Source organism: Pan troglodytes, chromosome 20 (assembly GCF_028858775.2).
Source record: "Pan troglodytes isolate AG18354 chromosome 20, NHGRI_mPanTro3-v2.0_pri, whole genome shotgun sequence".
Lineage (NCBI taxonomy): Eukaryota > Metazoa > Chordata > Mammalia > Primates > Hominidae > Pan > Pan troglodytes.
Window position 1 is genome coordinate 50403116 of NC_072418.2, and position 15088 is coordinate 50418203.

General features: G+C 53.2%; 1 protein-coding gene across 4 annotated transcripts; it reads right to left on the bottom strand.

The window, feature by feature from the left end:
• Nucleotides 1-3064: 3064 nt before the first annotated feature.
• Nucleotides 3065-14746, bottom strand: KPTN (kaptin, actin binding protein). 4 transcript variants are annotated; one of them, XM_063800800.1, is made up of 15 exons: nt 14643-14746; nt 13639-13884; nt 12221-12400; nt 11877-12027; nt 11445-11527; nt 11238-11322; nt 11104-11158; nt 8896-8971; nt 8698-8771; nt 8236-8345; nt 7801-7878; nt 5630-5705; nt 4727-4862; nt 4455-4637; nt 3065-3459 (listed from the first exon to the last, which is right to left on the bottom strand). In XM_063800800.1, exons 2-15 carry the CDS (start codon nt 13825-13827, stop codon nt 3331-3333), a joined length of 1605 nt encoding a protein of 534 aa, XP_063656870.1. In that variant the 5' UTR covers nt 13828-13884; nt 14643-14746; the 3' UTR covers nt 3065-3330. The 4 variants fall into 4 exon arrangements, with proteins under 4 accessions (XP_063656870.1, XP_063656869.1, XP_016791834.3 ...); XM_063800799.1 differs by lacking the exon at nt 14643-14746 and having other exon boundaries at nt 13639-13900; XM_016936345.4 differs by lacking the exons at nt 12221-12400; nt 13639-13884; nt 14643-14746 and having other exon boundaries at nt 11877-12220.
• Between the last annotated feature and the right edge of the window lie 342 nt (nt 14747-15088).

Sequence of the window (15088 nt, forward strand, 5' to 3'; positions counted from 1 at the left end):
GGGGGAGCAGGGAGCCCGAGCCTCCTCCCCAGCCTCCGGGTTCAGCACCAGAGGCAGGGGACAGCACCGGAGGGCGCTCCTGTGCGTTTCAGAAGCAGCCCCCGCCCCCCAACACACACACACACACACACACACACACACACACACACACACGCACGCACATAGTCTCCCAGCCATACAAGGGCCAACAGCTACAAATAGTTACAGACTTACAGAACTAGGGGGAGGGCAAGAATGTTTAGCTGGAGTCAGATCCAAATTCACATACTGTGCCTGCACAGCCTCACAAAGGAGGCCAGAAACAACCACAAAGACACCCATTAATAAGAATAACAACAGCTGCCATACATACAGGCAGCCCTGACCACGTGCCTGGCATCAGCAGCACATTATTATTATTTGAGACAGGGTCTCACTCTGTCACCCAGGCTGGAGTGCAGTGGCACGATCTTGGCTTACTGCAGCCTCAACCTCCTGGGCTCAAGCAATCCTCCTGCCTCAGCCTCCTGAGTAGCTGGGACTACAGGTGCCCGCCACCACCACGCCAGGCTTTTTCCCTCCATTTTTTTTTTAAGAGACGGGATCTCACCATGTTACCCAGGCTGGTCTCCAACTCCTGGGCTCAAGCGATCCTTCTGCCTTGGCCTCCCGAGTAGCTGGGACTACAGGTGCCCACCACCACCATGCCAGGCTTTTTTTCTCTCCATTTCTTTTTAAGAGACGGGGTGTCACTATTTTACCCAGGCTAGTCTCCAACTCCCGGGCTTAAGCAATCCTTCTGCCTCGGCCTCCCAAAGCGCTGAGATTACAGGTGAGAGCCACCGCACCTGGCATGTTCTAACGTTTTTTTATAAATTTAGGTAAATGCTATTATGAGCTTCACTTACAGACAGGGAAACCAAGGCATGAGGTGGTAAATATGGCTCCAGATTCTACACCCTTAACTGCTGCACCGCACAGTTCCCCAGGCTGAGGACGGGTCAGGTCAAGAAGAGACTTGCAGGCTGGGTGCGGTGGCTCACGCCTGTAATCCCAGCACTTTAGGAGGCTGAGGCGAGCAGATCACTTGACGTCAGGAGTTGGAGACCAGCCTGGCCAACATGGCGAAACTCTGTCTCTTCTAAAAATACAAAAATTAGCCAGGCCAGGTGGCACACGCCTGTAATCCCAGCTACTTGGGAGGCTGAGGCAGGAGAAATCGCTTGAACCTGGGAGGTGGAGGCTGCAGTGAGCTGAGATCATGCCACCGCACTCTAGCCTGGGTGACAGAGTGAGACTCCATCTCCAAAAAAAAAAAAAAAAAAAAGGAAGAAATGAACTGCAAAGGGCCAGGCAGGTGGCCTGGGCTCCTGAAGACACAAACTCATGCGCCCTGCGATGGGCCCACACACATACCCCCACGCAAGCACACACCTCTGCAAGGCACACCAGCACTACACCCACCCCCAATCCCGCTCCCCCCCATGACAGGGGGTGATGGCGTGTCAGTCGGTGTGGAGTGCTCCTTCTCTAGAGGTGGACAGTGGGAGGGAGGGGGCCTTGCTCGTGCCACCGGTCCTGCCCACTGCCAGTCCTGGCTGGACACTGTCAGGCCTGCTGGCCAGGGGAGGGAGAGGATCCGGCTTCCTGCAACTTCCCACGCCTGGGCCTGGCTTCTGGGAAAGAGGGTGAAGACAGGGGTGGCCAGGAGTTGCTGAGCTCCTAACTCCCATAAACGCTCGGTAGAGAACTGGTGGCTGGGTCTTCCCTGTCAGTGCTGGTGGTCAGACTTCTGAGTGGACCTCCATAGCGGGAGGTAGACAGATGGCCAAAATGACTACAGTGTCTGCCTCTCCCCTGAACCCCCAGGAAGCAGATGTCCTGCCCAACCCCTGCCCCCAGCCTGGATACGGCCCAGGGAATGATCATCCCCCAACCCTGCTGACCCAGATTCTATTCCTGGCCTGCAGTGGATGGAGGACAAGACTTCCATCGTTCCCGCCCTCCACTGGTCCTAGAGACACAGGCCTCTGATTCCTTCTCCTGGTAATACAGAACGGAGCACAGGAGGCCGGGCTTAGTGACTCACACCTGTCATCCCAGCACTTTGGGAGGCCGAGGCGGGCAGATCACCTGAGGTCAGGAGTTTGAGACCAGCCTGGCCAACACGGTGAAACCCTGTCTCTACTAAAAATACAAAAAAATTAGCCAGGCGTGGTGGCGTATGCTTGTAATCCCAGCTACTCAGGAGGCCAAGGCAGGAGAATCACTTGAACCAGGAGGTGGAGGTTGCAGTGAGCCGAGATCGCGCCACTGCACTCCAACCAGTGCATCAGAATGAGACTCCGTCTCTCACACACACACAAAAGACCACAGGCAAGGCAACTCCTACCACCACAGGCTGGGAGAATCAGGCTTGTCTCCCACTCCCTGGGCCCCCAACCCCTTAGGCTTTTTAGATTAGGTCTAAGCTTAGCCCTTTCCAGCATGGTCTAGCCTGGGTCTTCTCCCTGGGTCTTGCCTCAGTGCTCTCCACTGGGAACTAAGCTCACTTTCTGCTGGGGTTTAACCCTGGCCCCTTGCACAGGGTCTGGCCATAGCAATTTTTTGTTGGGGTCCAACCTCAGCATTATTCATAGGGAGTCTAGCCTCAGACCCTCTGCTACAAATGGACCACTGCTTTCCCACAGCAGCCCTTTCTACCCACAAGTTTTCCTCTAAACGCTCAAGCTCCTTGCCTTTCCACTGGGATCTACCCTTAGATCTAGATCTTTCCACTGGGGTCTCATGTCAGCTCTCTCCACTAGGGTCTAACCTCAGCTCTTTCCCTTCCATTTTACGTAATCTGTTCCACAGTGGTTTAACTTTTAGCCTTTCTGCTAAGGTGTCACCTCATTTCTTTCTCTTGGGTTCTACCCTGGGATCTAACCTCCGGCCTGTATCTGCGTCTAGCCTTGGATTCCCTCTCCCCCAAATCCCTCTCCCTCAATTCCTCTGGGTGAATCCAGCATCCAACACAGAGCCAGGCATACAGCAGGTGCTCACCAAATGCTTGCCGAAAAAAAGAATCGAGACAACTGGGAAATGATGTTCTTCTGGACGTATAAATAACCATCAGGTGGCCAATTCTCATCCAGAGTGGACAGGGTGGAATGGGATCATCCCCGCTTTCAAATAGGGACATTGAGGCACAGAGAGAGGAGTGGGTTAGCTGGGGTCCCAGGGCACAGCTTCACCACCCTGGGGAGGTCTGGGGAGAGCATCCTGTCCTTCAGGACACCCCCCACCAGCGGCTGGAGGTGAGCACGCCATGAGTCGCCCCAGGTCTGGGAAGAGTGGGTGCATGGGTGCTTAAGAGGCTGCATTCTCAGCAGGCCCTGCACCTGCCCCATCCTCCAACCCTTGTAGCTGATGTCTCCTCTGCTCCACTTGATGTCGAAGCCGGGTCAAGACCAGCTCCGAGGCCTGAATCAGGCTGTGCTGTGGGGAACAAGAGAATGAGGGGGATGGAGCTGAGGAAGAGCTGCAGGCGTACACAGGTTAGACCACAGCGGGACCGTCTGAAGTGAAGCAACTCCAAAGGCCAGGAGCTCGGCCCACGTGGGAGGGCAGAGAGCAGACCACAGTGTGTGGGATGGGAATGGGCCTCTGTGACAGGGGTGAAGAGGAGTGGCCTTAAGCGAATTTCTAGTGGGAGGGACAAAGCCTAGACCCAAATGTAAGGAAGTGAGATTAGAAGGAATATAAAAGGAATATAAAATTTAGCCAAGCTTGGTGGCAGGTGCCTGTCATCCCAGCTACTAGGGAGGCTGAGGCAGGACAATCACTTGAACCTGGAAGGTGGAGGTTGCAGTGAACTGAGATCACGCCACTGCACACCAGCCTGGGAAACTGCACTCCAGCCTGGGAAACAGAGCAAGACTGTCTCGAAAACAAACAAACAAAAAAACCAAAAAAAAAAAAAAAAAGGCCAGGGTGTGGTGGCTCACACCTGTAATCCTAGCACTTTGGGAGGCCGAGATGGGCGGATGACTTGAGGCCAGAAGTTTGAGACTAACCTGGGCAACATGGTGAAACCCCGTCTCTACTAAAAATACAAAAATTAGCTGGGCGTGGTGGCGTGCGGCTGTATTTCCCAGCTGCTTGAGAGGCGGAGGCATGAGAATTGTTTGAACCTGGGAGGTGGAGGTTGCAGTGAGCTGAGATCGAGTCACTGCGCTACAGCCTGGGTGACAGAGCAAGACTCTGTCTCAAAAATAAAATAATAAATAAATAAATAAATCTCCTTCACCAGGCCGGTGCCCCCACCCCAGCTGCTGTGAGCGCTCACAGCTGCCCCTTTCTCCTGGGAGTTGTCCTGACTGGTAGGAACTGCCTCCCTGAAATGAGTTCCTCCCTCCCCCAGGAGGAGGCCTGCACCCCCTGCTCGAAACTGCTGAGGTCGACTCCCCTCCCACCCCAAGAGCTGGGGTTACCTGCAGGATGTGCACGCCCTTCAGGGAGACCACGGCAAGCTCCTGCAGCCCATCCCCGGTCAGGTCCACGTGAGCCATGGCCAGCAGGGGACTGGAGAAGCTCCGCTGCCACAGCAGATGGAACCCGTGCTGGGCCTCAGGAAGCCCCGACTCTGGGCCCCGGTACTTATAACACAGCAGTTCCTGCGGGGGTGAAGAATCAGGTCACACAGGTTGATGGGGGGGACAGTGGAGGGAGGCCGGTGGGTGTGGCTCCAACTGTCAGGTCCCACCTGTCCATAGGTGGCCACCAGGACTTCTGGCCGCCCATCCAAATCCACATCGGTGACCAGGCCGCAGAGGACGCTGTCAAACTGGTCACTGCCGGGCAGGAGAAGCTGGTCTTCAAGACCCCGGTTCAGCAGGTCCCTGAGGGTCCCAAATACAGCATATAGACTGGGGTCAGCTTGCAGTGCCCAGCACCCTTGGCGGACGCTAAGCTGGGTACCGGTACTGCTTCCCTTCTCAGGCCTAGACACACTGGTCCTCCGGAAGCCTAGACATCATCATCTCAGATTTGGACATATTCATAGACCCAGCAAGGGGTCAACCTGTGCACTCAAGCCCTTCATCTCGGAGACCATCTCACTCCCAAATGGAAAGCCACAGTGTCCCATCTGGGGATTCAGATGCACGTGTCCTCAATCTAGACACCCACACTGCCTTCATGGAGCCCGAAGAGGGCTTGGCCCTGGCCTGGACACCTTCACCACCCCTAGAGGGGTGCCAGAGCTGGCTATAGTTGCTTCCGAGAGCTGACTGGGAAATGTTCCCATGTAATCATGTTCATGGTTTGAAAGCCACCATGGTGGGAGTATTTACACTTTGGAAACTCTGGTAAATGCTACAAACCTGGGCTTTCCTCGTGCATAGCCACTGATTAACCATTTGCCAGCACACCTACTACATCCACTCCAGGGGGCACCGGCATCTCTGCTCCCACCCCCCAGCCTCAACATATTCCCTACAAGTCTAGACTTCAGTATTCACAGCCCCCACCCCTGGGTCACGAGTATCTGTACTTGTCCAGCTCTGGGTAATCCACCCAGAGGAACTTACTGTGGAGAATGACAAGGTTAGACCACAGTGCAAAGAAACAAGGTTAGACCACACCCATGTGTCTCAGGCCCCCTCACCGATACACCACTGCTGGCTCCAACATGCTGGCCACGAGCACGCTGTACTCATCTTGTGGTGGCCTGTCCTTGGTCTCTGGAGAAGAAACATGAATGGTAATCCCAGCACTTTGGGAGGCCAAGGCGGGTGGATCAGCTGAAGTCAGGAGTTCGAGACCAGCCTGGTCAACATGATAAAACCCCGCCTCTACTAAAAATACAAAAATTAGCCGGGCATGGTGGTGGGCACCTGTAATGCCAGCTACTCAGGAGGCTGAGGCAGGAGACTTGCTTGAACCTGGGAGGCGGAGGTTGGAGTGAGCCAAGATCACACCACTGCACTCCAGCCTGGGTGACAGAGCGAGACTCCGTCTCAGAAAAAGAAAAAAAAAAAAAGAAACATGAATGAAGAGGGGAACGGTTTTGTGGGGACAGGTTCCAGGCTCCTCGTCATACCCCAGGCTCCATGTATGAGAGACATGCAGGTTAGATCTCAGGAAAAAGTCTTGAGGCTGTGCTACACAGGGAGGGTTAGAGATTGGCCCATGAGACAAATTATACGTCAGACACCAGAAGGAGAAACAGGTGTTAGATGATGGCTTAAAAAGTCTGAGGTTCCGGGTGTGGTGGCTCATGTAATCCCAGCACTTTCGGAGGCCGAGGCAGGCGGATCGCCTGAGGTCAAGAGTTCGAGACTAGCCTGGCCAACATGGTGAAACCCTGTGTCTACTAAAAACACAAAAATTAGCCTGGCGTGATGGCATACACTTGTAATCCCAGCTACTCAGGAGGCTGAGGCAGGAGAATTGCTTGAACCTGGGAGGTGGAGGTGATAGTGAGCCGAGATTGTGCCACTACACTCCAGCCTGACCAAGACTCTGTCTAAAAAAAAAAAAAAAAAAAAAGACATTTGTGCATGTATGTTTACAACAGCCCAATTCACAACTGCAAAGATGTGGAACTAACCTAAGTGGCCATTGACTAATGAGTGGAGAAAGAAAATGTGGTATATATAGACCATGGAGTACTACTCAAGTCATAAAAAGGAATGAAATGTTGTCTTTTGCAGCAACTTAGATGGAACTGGAGACCATTATTCTAAGTGCAGTAACATAGGAGTGGAAAACCAAAAAATGTATGTTCTCACAGAAGAGGGGGCCAACCTATGAGTATGCAAAGGCATACAGAGTGTATAATGGTGTTTGGAGATTCAGAAGCAGGAAGGTGGGAGGGGGTGTGGGATAGAAGCTACACATTAGGTACAACGGACACTACCTGGGTGATGGGTGTGCTAAAATCTCAGAATCCATCACTATAGAATTCATCCATGCAACCAAAACCACTTGTGTCCCCAAAGTGATTGAAATAATTTTTTTTTTCTTTTTTGAGATGGAGCCTGGCTCCGCCACCCAGGCTGGAGTGCAGTGGTGAGATCTCAGCTCACTGCCACTTCCACATCCCGTGTTCAATCGATTCTCCTGCCTCAGCCTTCCGAGTAGCTGGGATTACAGGTGCCCGCCACCACGCTCCGCTAATTTTTGTATTTTTAGCAGAGACAGGGTTTCACCGTGTTGGTCAGGCTGGTCTTGAACTCCCGACCTCAGGTGATCCGTCCGCTTCGGCCTCCCAAAGTGCTGGGATTACCGCGCCTGCCTAGTCAAAACTTTTTTAAAAAAGCAAAATGCCAGTCAGGGACAGACTCCAGTAAAGGAGCAGGAATGATCAACATATTGGGGGAAAAGGCTAGACTCTGAGTGGTGGGACAGCGGTGAGTCCAGGAGCATAGCCGGGAGCTAGAATGCAACAAGAGACACAGTGAAGGGGCCACAGAGCGGGGTGAGGAAATACCGATGTGAGACGTGCAGGTTAGAGTACAGAGGGAGAGGTGGATGCTCAGCCCCAGGGTACGGGGCTAAGGTTACACCAAACTGAGGAGAACAACTATGGACCCTAAATGAAAAGATATGGGTTAGGCCCCATGTGCCAGTCCTGGAAGTTAAATTCACAAGAGGGGAGGGGAGGGAAGAGGTGCACTGTAGCTCAAGGCCTGGAGTGGGGGATCCAGGAGAGAGGGACTGGGGTCTGCACACTTTGGGAGAGGGGTGCAAATCTGGGTAGAAGGACCCAAGAATGCAGAGTTGCCTCTTCCCTCCCACCCGCTCTCTCCCCATCCCCTCAAACCCAGAGCTCACCCTTGGCGGCCGAGAGGCTGAACACAATCACTCGGGAGATGGGACCGTCCTGCAGGACCGACCACATCTGCAGAACCTCTGCGTGGAGAGCGAGGATTCAGAGCCCCAACCCCACCCCGGTCCCGCCCCCAGCCCTGAAACCATCGACTTTCCGCCCCCACCGTTCATCCCCACCCTAGCCCCGCCCCTCTGAAGCCCTCAACCCCACCCTAGCCCCGCCCCCAAGCCCCACCCTCATCCCTTCCCCCACTTCCCCTACCTCACCCAGCTCTAGCCCTCGGCCCCACCCTAGCCCCACCCGGCAAGCCCCACCCTCATCCCTCAACCCACTTATCCTCCTCCCCTACCCCACCCAGCTCCAGCCCTCAGCCCCACCCTGGCCCCGCCCTCTAGCCCTCAACCCCACCCCCTACCCCGCCTCACCGCGGCTCTCACCTCGACTCCGCTGGTCCACGTGGGCGACACGGACATAACCACTCTGACAGCCCAGAGCTGAGAGGCGCCGGGACGTGCCGGGGAAGTTGTGGACGTCCAGCCAGAGGACGCTGGCGGGCGGGTGGATGGACAGGACGGACGGCCATTGCTGGGCCCAGCCCCGCCCCTCTGCCTCCCCAGGGGCAGCCGCCCCTCCCTGTAGCCCTAGGACCCTGCTGCCTGATTCCTCCTGGATAATCCCCACCGCCCAATTCCTCTGAGGTCAATTCTCACCACCCGAGGGCTGAGTCCACCTCTTGTTTTTTCTGGGGTCACCCCTGCTGATCAGTTTCTCTGAAGTCATGCCGTGGACTGATTTTTCTGAGCTCCTCCCCGGTGACCAATTTCTCTAAGGTCTCACCGCCCGATTTCTCTGAGGTCAATGCCCCGGTCCCCAGTGGCCTCTTTCGGGGCCTCCCCTACCTACTGGTCAGGTTCGTCAGCTCTGGGAAGAGGTTTTCCACGGGCTGTTCCTCAAACTGATGCAGCCCCTCGTTCTGGGGAAACCAAGACCCACCCCACCCCCGCTTAAGTCAGCCGTCAGCTTCACACATATACCCACCCAGCGCCAGCCCACAGTGAATCCCACAGGGCTCTGCCCAGCACGCCACCCCACCTCACCTCCTTGTAGAGATGAATGGCCGGGTCGTTCCCACTCAAGAGAAACACGGTCTCAAGTTGATCCCCGACCTGGACCCTGAAAGCAGAGAAATCTAGAACCCAAGGTAGTGGAATCCACATGGTCTGAGAACCAGAACTCTCCTCCTGCAAAAACCCCTGCCTGTTGAGAACCTTAACATTCTGGGGTCCAGACACTAGACCCAGGGTTAGAATCTCAGGGCTCAAGCTCCTGAGTACTGTATCTCCTTGAAATACATAACTGTAGAAACGAGCCGTCATAGAATCTCAAAATCAAGGAATGTACCTCCCAATCTCAGAATTGCGGGAACATGGCTTGCTAGAACCTCCCGCTCTTAGAGCCCGCATCTACTCCTACCTTCGCTCTGTGGATTCAGGAATGGAATGTGGAACTCTAGAATGAACTGCAGAACCTTAGAAAGCTAGGACCTCTTCATTCTGAAACCCCGGTATTCTAGAAGTGCTGTTTTCTGTCTCCTTAAAAATACAAGAACTTCTAGAATTTGCCATCACAGATTTCAGATTCACGGAATGACAGAATATCCAAATCCTAGCAAGGAGAACATTAGTGCAATTAGAATCTTCAGTTTTGGGGACTCTCACCTGTTAGACCAGAGGTTGGCCAAGTATGACCTGCAGACCAAATCCAACCCACCATCTGTTTTTGTAAATAAAGTTTTATTGGAACATAGCCACATCCATTCATTTATAGTGTCAATGGCTGCTTTCTGGCTACAATGGCAAAGTGAGTAGTTGTGACAGACTGGCCCTCAAAGCCTAATATTTACTATCTGGACCTCTACCAAAAAAAGTTTGCCAATCCCTGTTCTAGACCATCTGTGTTCTGGAATGGAATCTGGAACTCTAGAATGGAACCCACACACTTTGGGGTTCTAGCACCTTGGTATTCTAGATGGTCTATGTTCTATCTCCTCGAAAGATGAGAATGTCAGGACTTTATCATTACAGAACCTCAGAAGATTCTGGCTTCTGTTGTACTGTAGAATATTCAAATGTTGGAATCTTAGAGCCTACGACTCTAGAAAACTTAGCATCTCTGATCTTGGAATGTCAGACTCTAGAACATTAGAATCTGGGAATTCTAGATGTGCAGAATTCCCAGAATTCACAGGTGCTCCATCAACTCTCTCAGATTATCTAGTTCAGGAATGGCAGTGTGGTGGCCCCTTGGCCATCTGGTCCATGGCCACCTTAAAAGCATGATGCTCCGGCCAGGCGTGGTGGCTCACGCCTGTAATCCCAGCACTTTGGGAGGCCAAGGCGGGCGGATCACCTGAGGTCAGGAGTTCGAGACTAGCCTGGCCAACATGGCAAAAACCTATCTATACTAAAAATACAAAAATTAGCCGGGCATGGTGGTGTGAGCCTGTAATCCTAGCTACTCAGGAGGCTGAGGCAGTAGAATCACTTGAACCAGGGAGGTAGAGGTTGCAGAGATCGAGCCACTGCACTCCAGCCTGGCAACAGAGCGAGCGAGCGAGCGAGCGTCTATCTCAAAAAAAAAAAAAAAAAAAAAAAAGCACAATGCTTTAAAAAACAAATGTAGAATCTGATTGTCTATGGACAAGTTCGTGGTCTCCAGTTAGCTACAGCTTTCCAACCTCAGCTGCATATGCGTGTGTGCACATATGCTCCCTGTTATATTACATTTGTGCTTTCCATTCTCACATGACCTCTCTGGTCCCCAAAGGCATTTTAGTTTAATTTAATTTTATTTTATTTATTTATTTTTGAGACAGAGTTTCGCTCTTGTCACCCAGGTTGGAGTGCTGTGGTGCAATCTTGGCTCACTGCAACCTCCGCCTCCCGGGTTCAAGTGATTCTCCTGCCTCAGCCTCCTGAGTAGCTGGGATTACAGGCACACACCACGATGCCCAGCTAATTTTTGTATTTTTAGTAGAGACGGGGTTTCGCCATGTTGGCCAGGCTGGTCTCAAACTCCTGACCTCAGGTGATCCGTCCGCCTCAGCCTCTCAAAGTGCTGGGATTACAGATGTGAGCCACCGTGCCCGGCTGGCATTTCAGTTTTCAATCCCTAATCTAGTACAACCTCTTTATTTTCCAGAAGGGGAAACAGACTACAGGGATCTGTAAGTAAAGAAGGGGTTCGAGAAGCCAGGGTTTCTACATTTACAGTGGGGTGGGCGTCGATGCGCAGGGGACACTCACTCCGCATGGCACAGCTGGAACGGAGTGAACTGGAGCTCCAGGTTCAGGCAGCTCTCTGTAGGCAGAGCACAGGCAGGTTAGCATGGGGGACCTGCTGGGGACTCTCTCCCTCCTCCCGTCCACGCCTCACTCACGGGCAATAGAGTCAAGGTTGTACTCAGAGCCGGGCTCGTAGTCGCAGTAAATGTTCAGGAAGGGGCTGCCCTTGTCCCCTGAATCCTGGCGGAGGACACGGGGTTCAGGGGAGGGCAGGGGTGGCAGGAGGGATCCGGGGCGGCTCAGTGGAACTCACCATGTGTGTAAGGAGGAGGGCGAAGGGAGGTGGAGGGGGCTCTAGGTACCTTGATGAACGTGATCCCCACAACCAGACCCCGCTTGGGGGGTGACTTGTTGAAAGTGTCGATGGAGACAATCTCCGCATCCACTGGGAGGGGAGAGTTCTAAGTTCAGTGTCAGGCAGACTCATGATTCCAATCTCCCCAACATGGTGAGCTCTGGCTACCGCAATGATCATGCCCTCTGGTCTGAGTCCTGACCACCATCACCTGATCTCTGTTCCCTGGGTACTAGGGATCCTGACCTTAAGTCTGAAGAATCCTGAAACCCTAGGCTCATCCGGGCCCCAACTATGCCTGCCCCCTGATCCCAGTGACCCCCTTAAAACCACCTGATCCCATTCTTCCAGCACGGTGACCCGGCTCAGACAGAGCCTCAGAAGCCTTCTCAACACCACGTTCCAGGCCCCCGCCCCCCAGCACCATAGCGCCACCCACCGGGAATGTAGTTGAACTGCAGCTCCTTGGCCACTGGCCGGATTTTCTGTCGGAGGTCTTGGTAGCGGAAGCCGAGCACCTTGCCTTTAAGGGTGGCGGCCAGCAGCTCCCCGCGCCCGCCGGCACCGCCTGCCAGCCCGTACACATTGCTCTGCGACGAGAAGCGCGTGAAGCTGTCCTCGCGCAACGGACAAGGCCCCGCGGCCACGGCCGCCTCCCCCATCATGCCCCTCAGTTAAGCACCCTCTCCGCAGCCCCCGCCCCAACCCGCACTACCCAACCTACGACTCTCTAAGCGACCTGAACCGCCGGGTGCCCGGCCGTTGCGCGGGCTGATGACGTACGGAAGCTGCCGGCGTTGCCCTCTCCCAAGATGGCGGCCAGGTCGCCTGCTCGGGCCTCCCAGGCGACTTTGCCCCACTGCGCCCGCGCTCTCTTCTCCTTTCCATTTCTGGACCAAGGGGCTGCCATAAGGAGTCTGTGACTAGAGATGGGAGGTGGTGGCCACGGCCTCTCGCTGTATGCTGTGTGGAAGGTCGAATCATCATCATCATAAAACTTAATATTGCCCTTATGTGCCAGGAACTACTGTAAATGCATTCCATCTAATACTTTATTAAAAATTCGCAAGGGGGTGGAGGTAGGTACTTAAATCCATTTTAGAGATGAAGGAATTGAGGCACAGAGGGGTAAAGTAACTTGCCTAAGATCACACAGCTAGTAACGAGCGGTCAGTACTGGAAACCAAACAAGGTAACTCCACAGTTCACTATTTTTTTTTTTTTTTTTTTTTTTTTTTGAGACGGAGTCTTGCTCTGTCACCCTGGAGTGCAGTGGTGCGATCTCGGCTCACTGCAACCTCTGCCTCCTGGGTTCAAGCGATTCTCCTGCCTCAGCCTCCCAGCAGCTGGGATTACAGGCGTCACCACACCTGGCTAGTTTTTCTATTTTTAGTAGAGATGGGGTTTCGCCATGTTGCCCAGGCTGGTCTCGACCTCCTGACCTCAGGTGATCCGCCCACCTCGGCCTCCCAAAGTGCTAGGATTATAGGCGTGAGCCCCCTTGCCCGGCCTATAGTTCATAATCTTAACAGTATCACCTTTAAAATAATTAACACATTCTTCTTGCCCCGAAGGAAAAATGATCCAGCTATAATAACCACCTCCTTTAAACACCTACTTGGTGACAGTCATGCTGGCTCTGATAATCTGATTCCTTACAACTGTTCTGCAAGGGCCTACTGTTACCCTCCCTGCCGGTTCACTTATTCAGGATTCATTGAGCTTTTACTATGTGCCCGGACGTCCTTTGCAAATCTGTCTCACTAATCTTTGCAAGAAAGAAACCTCTACAAAGAGGTTTATTATCCCAGTTTACAGAGAATCAAATGGAGGCTCAGAAAGAGTAAGTCCACTGACTGATATGCTAGCAAGTGGTGGGGACAGGATGTAAACCAGGTGTTTCCGACTCTGGGGCCTTCAGGGGTTCCTGTCTGTGCTGCTTTGTCCCTAGAAGGCCATGGAGGTTTGGGTACTATGTGCACATCCGTGTATCATTTCCAGAAGACATGGGTTGGCCAGCTGTCCTGGACACCTCGAGCACACACAGACTGCAAGCTCCATGAAGGCAGCAGGCTGATCTCCCTTGATCACGGCCTTATCGCCTGTACCTGGACCACAAGGCCTGACACAAAGCAGGCATTCAGAAAATATGTGTCAAAAATCACAAACTATGTGCTGAGCATGTAAGAGACAGCTCTTACATGATGGAAAGTTCTCAAAGGCAGACTGGATAACGGAGGTGGCAAGGAATTTGTGATGATTCCAGATTTCTGGATGTGGAGAGTAGAAGTTCCTGGAGGGCAGTCTGGGAATGCCGTCAGTGCTGCTGTATTCCCAGGGCCTGGCATGCAGCAGGTGCTTAGTGAATATTCGCTGAGGGAGTGGCACATGGGTCTAGTGCCACTTCAGCAGTGCGTTTCCTTCAGGCGTCTTCCCACCCTAGTAACCTATAAGCCACATGTTGAGCGGATGAATAAAAAAATGAAGTTACAGGTTAGGAAGGAATCATCCTGTTAAGAGGTTTCCAATCCTAGCTGCACACTTGAACTGCCTATGAAGTTTTAACAAAACAAACCAAAACAGGCCGGGCCTGGTGGCTCATGCCTGTAATTCCAGAACTTTGGAAGCTGAGGCAGGCGGATGAACTGAGGTCAGGAGTTTGAGACCAGCCTGGCCAACATGGTGAAACCCTGTCTCTGCTAAAAATACAAAAATTAGCTGGGCATGGTAGCGCACGCTTGTAATCCCAGCTACTCGGGAGACTGAGGCAGGAGAATCGCTTGAACCCGGGAGGCAGAGGTTGCAGTGAACCAAGATCGCACCACTGCACTCCAGCCTGGGCGATAGAGCGAGACTCTGTCTCAAAAAAAAAAAAAAAAAAAAACCCAAAAACCCCCAAAGGGTAGGAAACCTCAGTCAAACCACAATTTATCAGAGTGCGGCCCCAGTCTGGATACTTTTATTTTTGCACCATCATGCCTAATTTTTGTATTTCTAGCAGAGACAGGGTTTTGCCATGTTGGCTAGGCTGCTCTCGAACTCTTGACCTCAAGTGATCCGCCTGCCTCGGCCTCCCAAAGTGCTACGATTACAGGCATGAGCCACAGCACCCAGCCCCAAGTCTGGATACTTTTAATGACTTTAAAGCATAGCCAGGGCTGACCATCACTGATTTAGGTCATGGATGACAGAAACAGATTCTCACACTATCCTTCAGCCAGCACCCATGATGGGGGCAGACATGGTAATCAATTTCAGGTCTCAGAAGTCTTTGCTGCCATTATCAATGGACTGGAGCTGTGGGAGAAGCTGCAGGGGAGAGAGGAGCAGGGCAGGTGTCAAGGAATTTGAACCTCACGTGCACTTCTCTAGGCTTTCTGGGCTGGAGCCCCTCTCCCAGGAGTCCACCCTGGTTTCCTAGGCAGCCCCTCCTCTGTGCAATTACTGCCCCTGCTCACTTCCTGACATTTTCCCATCATGCCTGGGCACTGAGCCTCCTTCAGCTGTCTCCTCCGTAGCGAGGGGCCCTGCGCGGGGCAGGGTAAAGCACATGTGTACCAGACAGGGCCCCCAACATGCACATCGTGGAGTGTGGTGGAGGCAGCTGGTTTCTGCCCACCTTTCCTGGGCAAAGGCTCCTGCTGTCTCCTC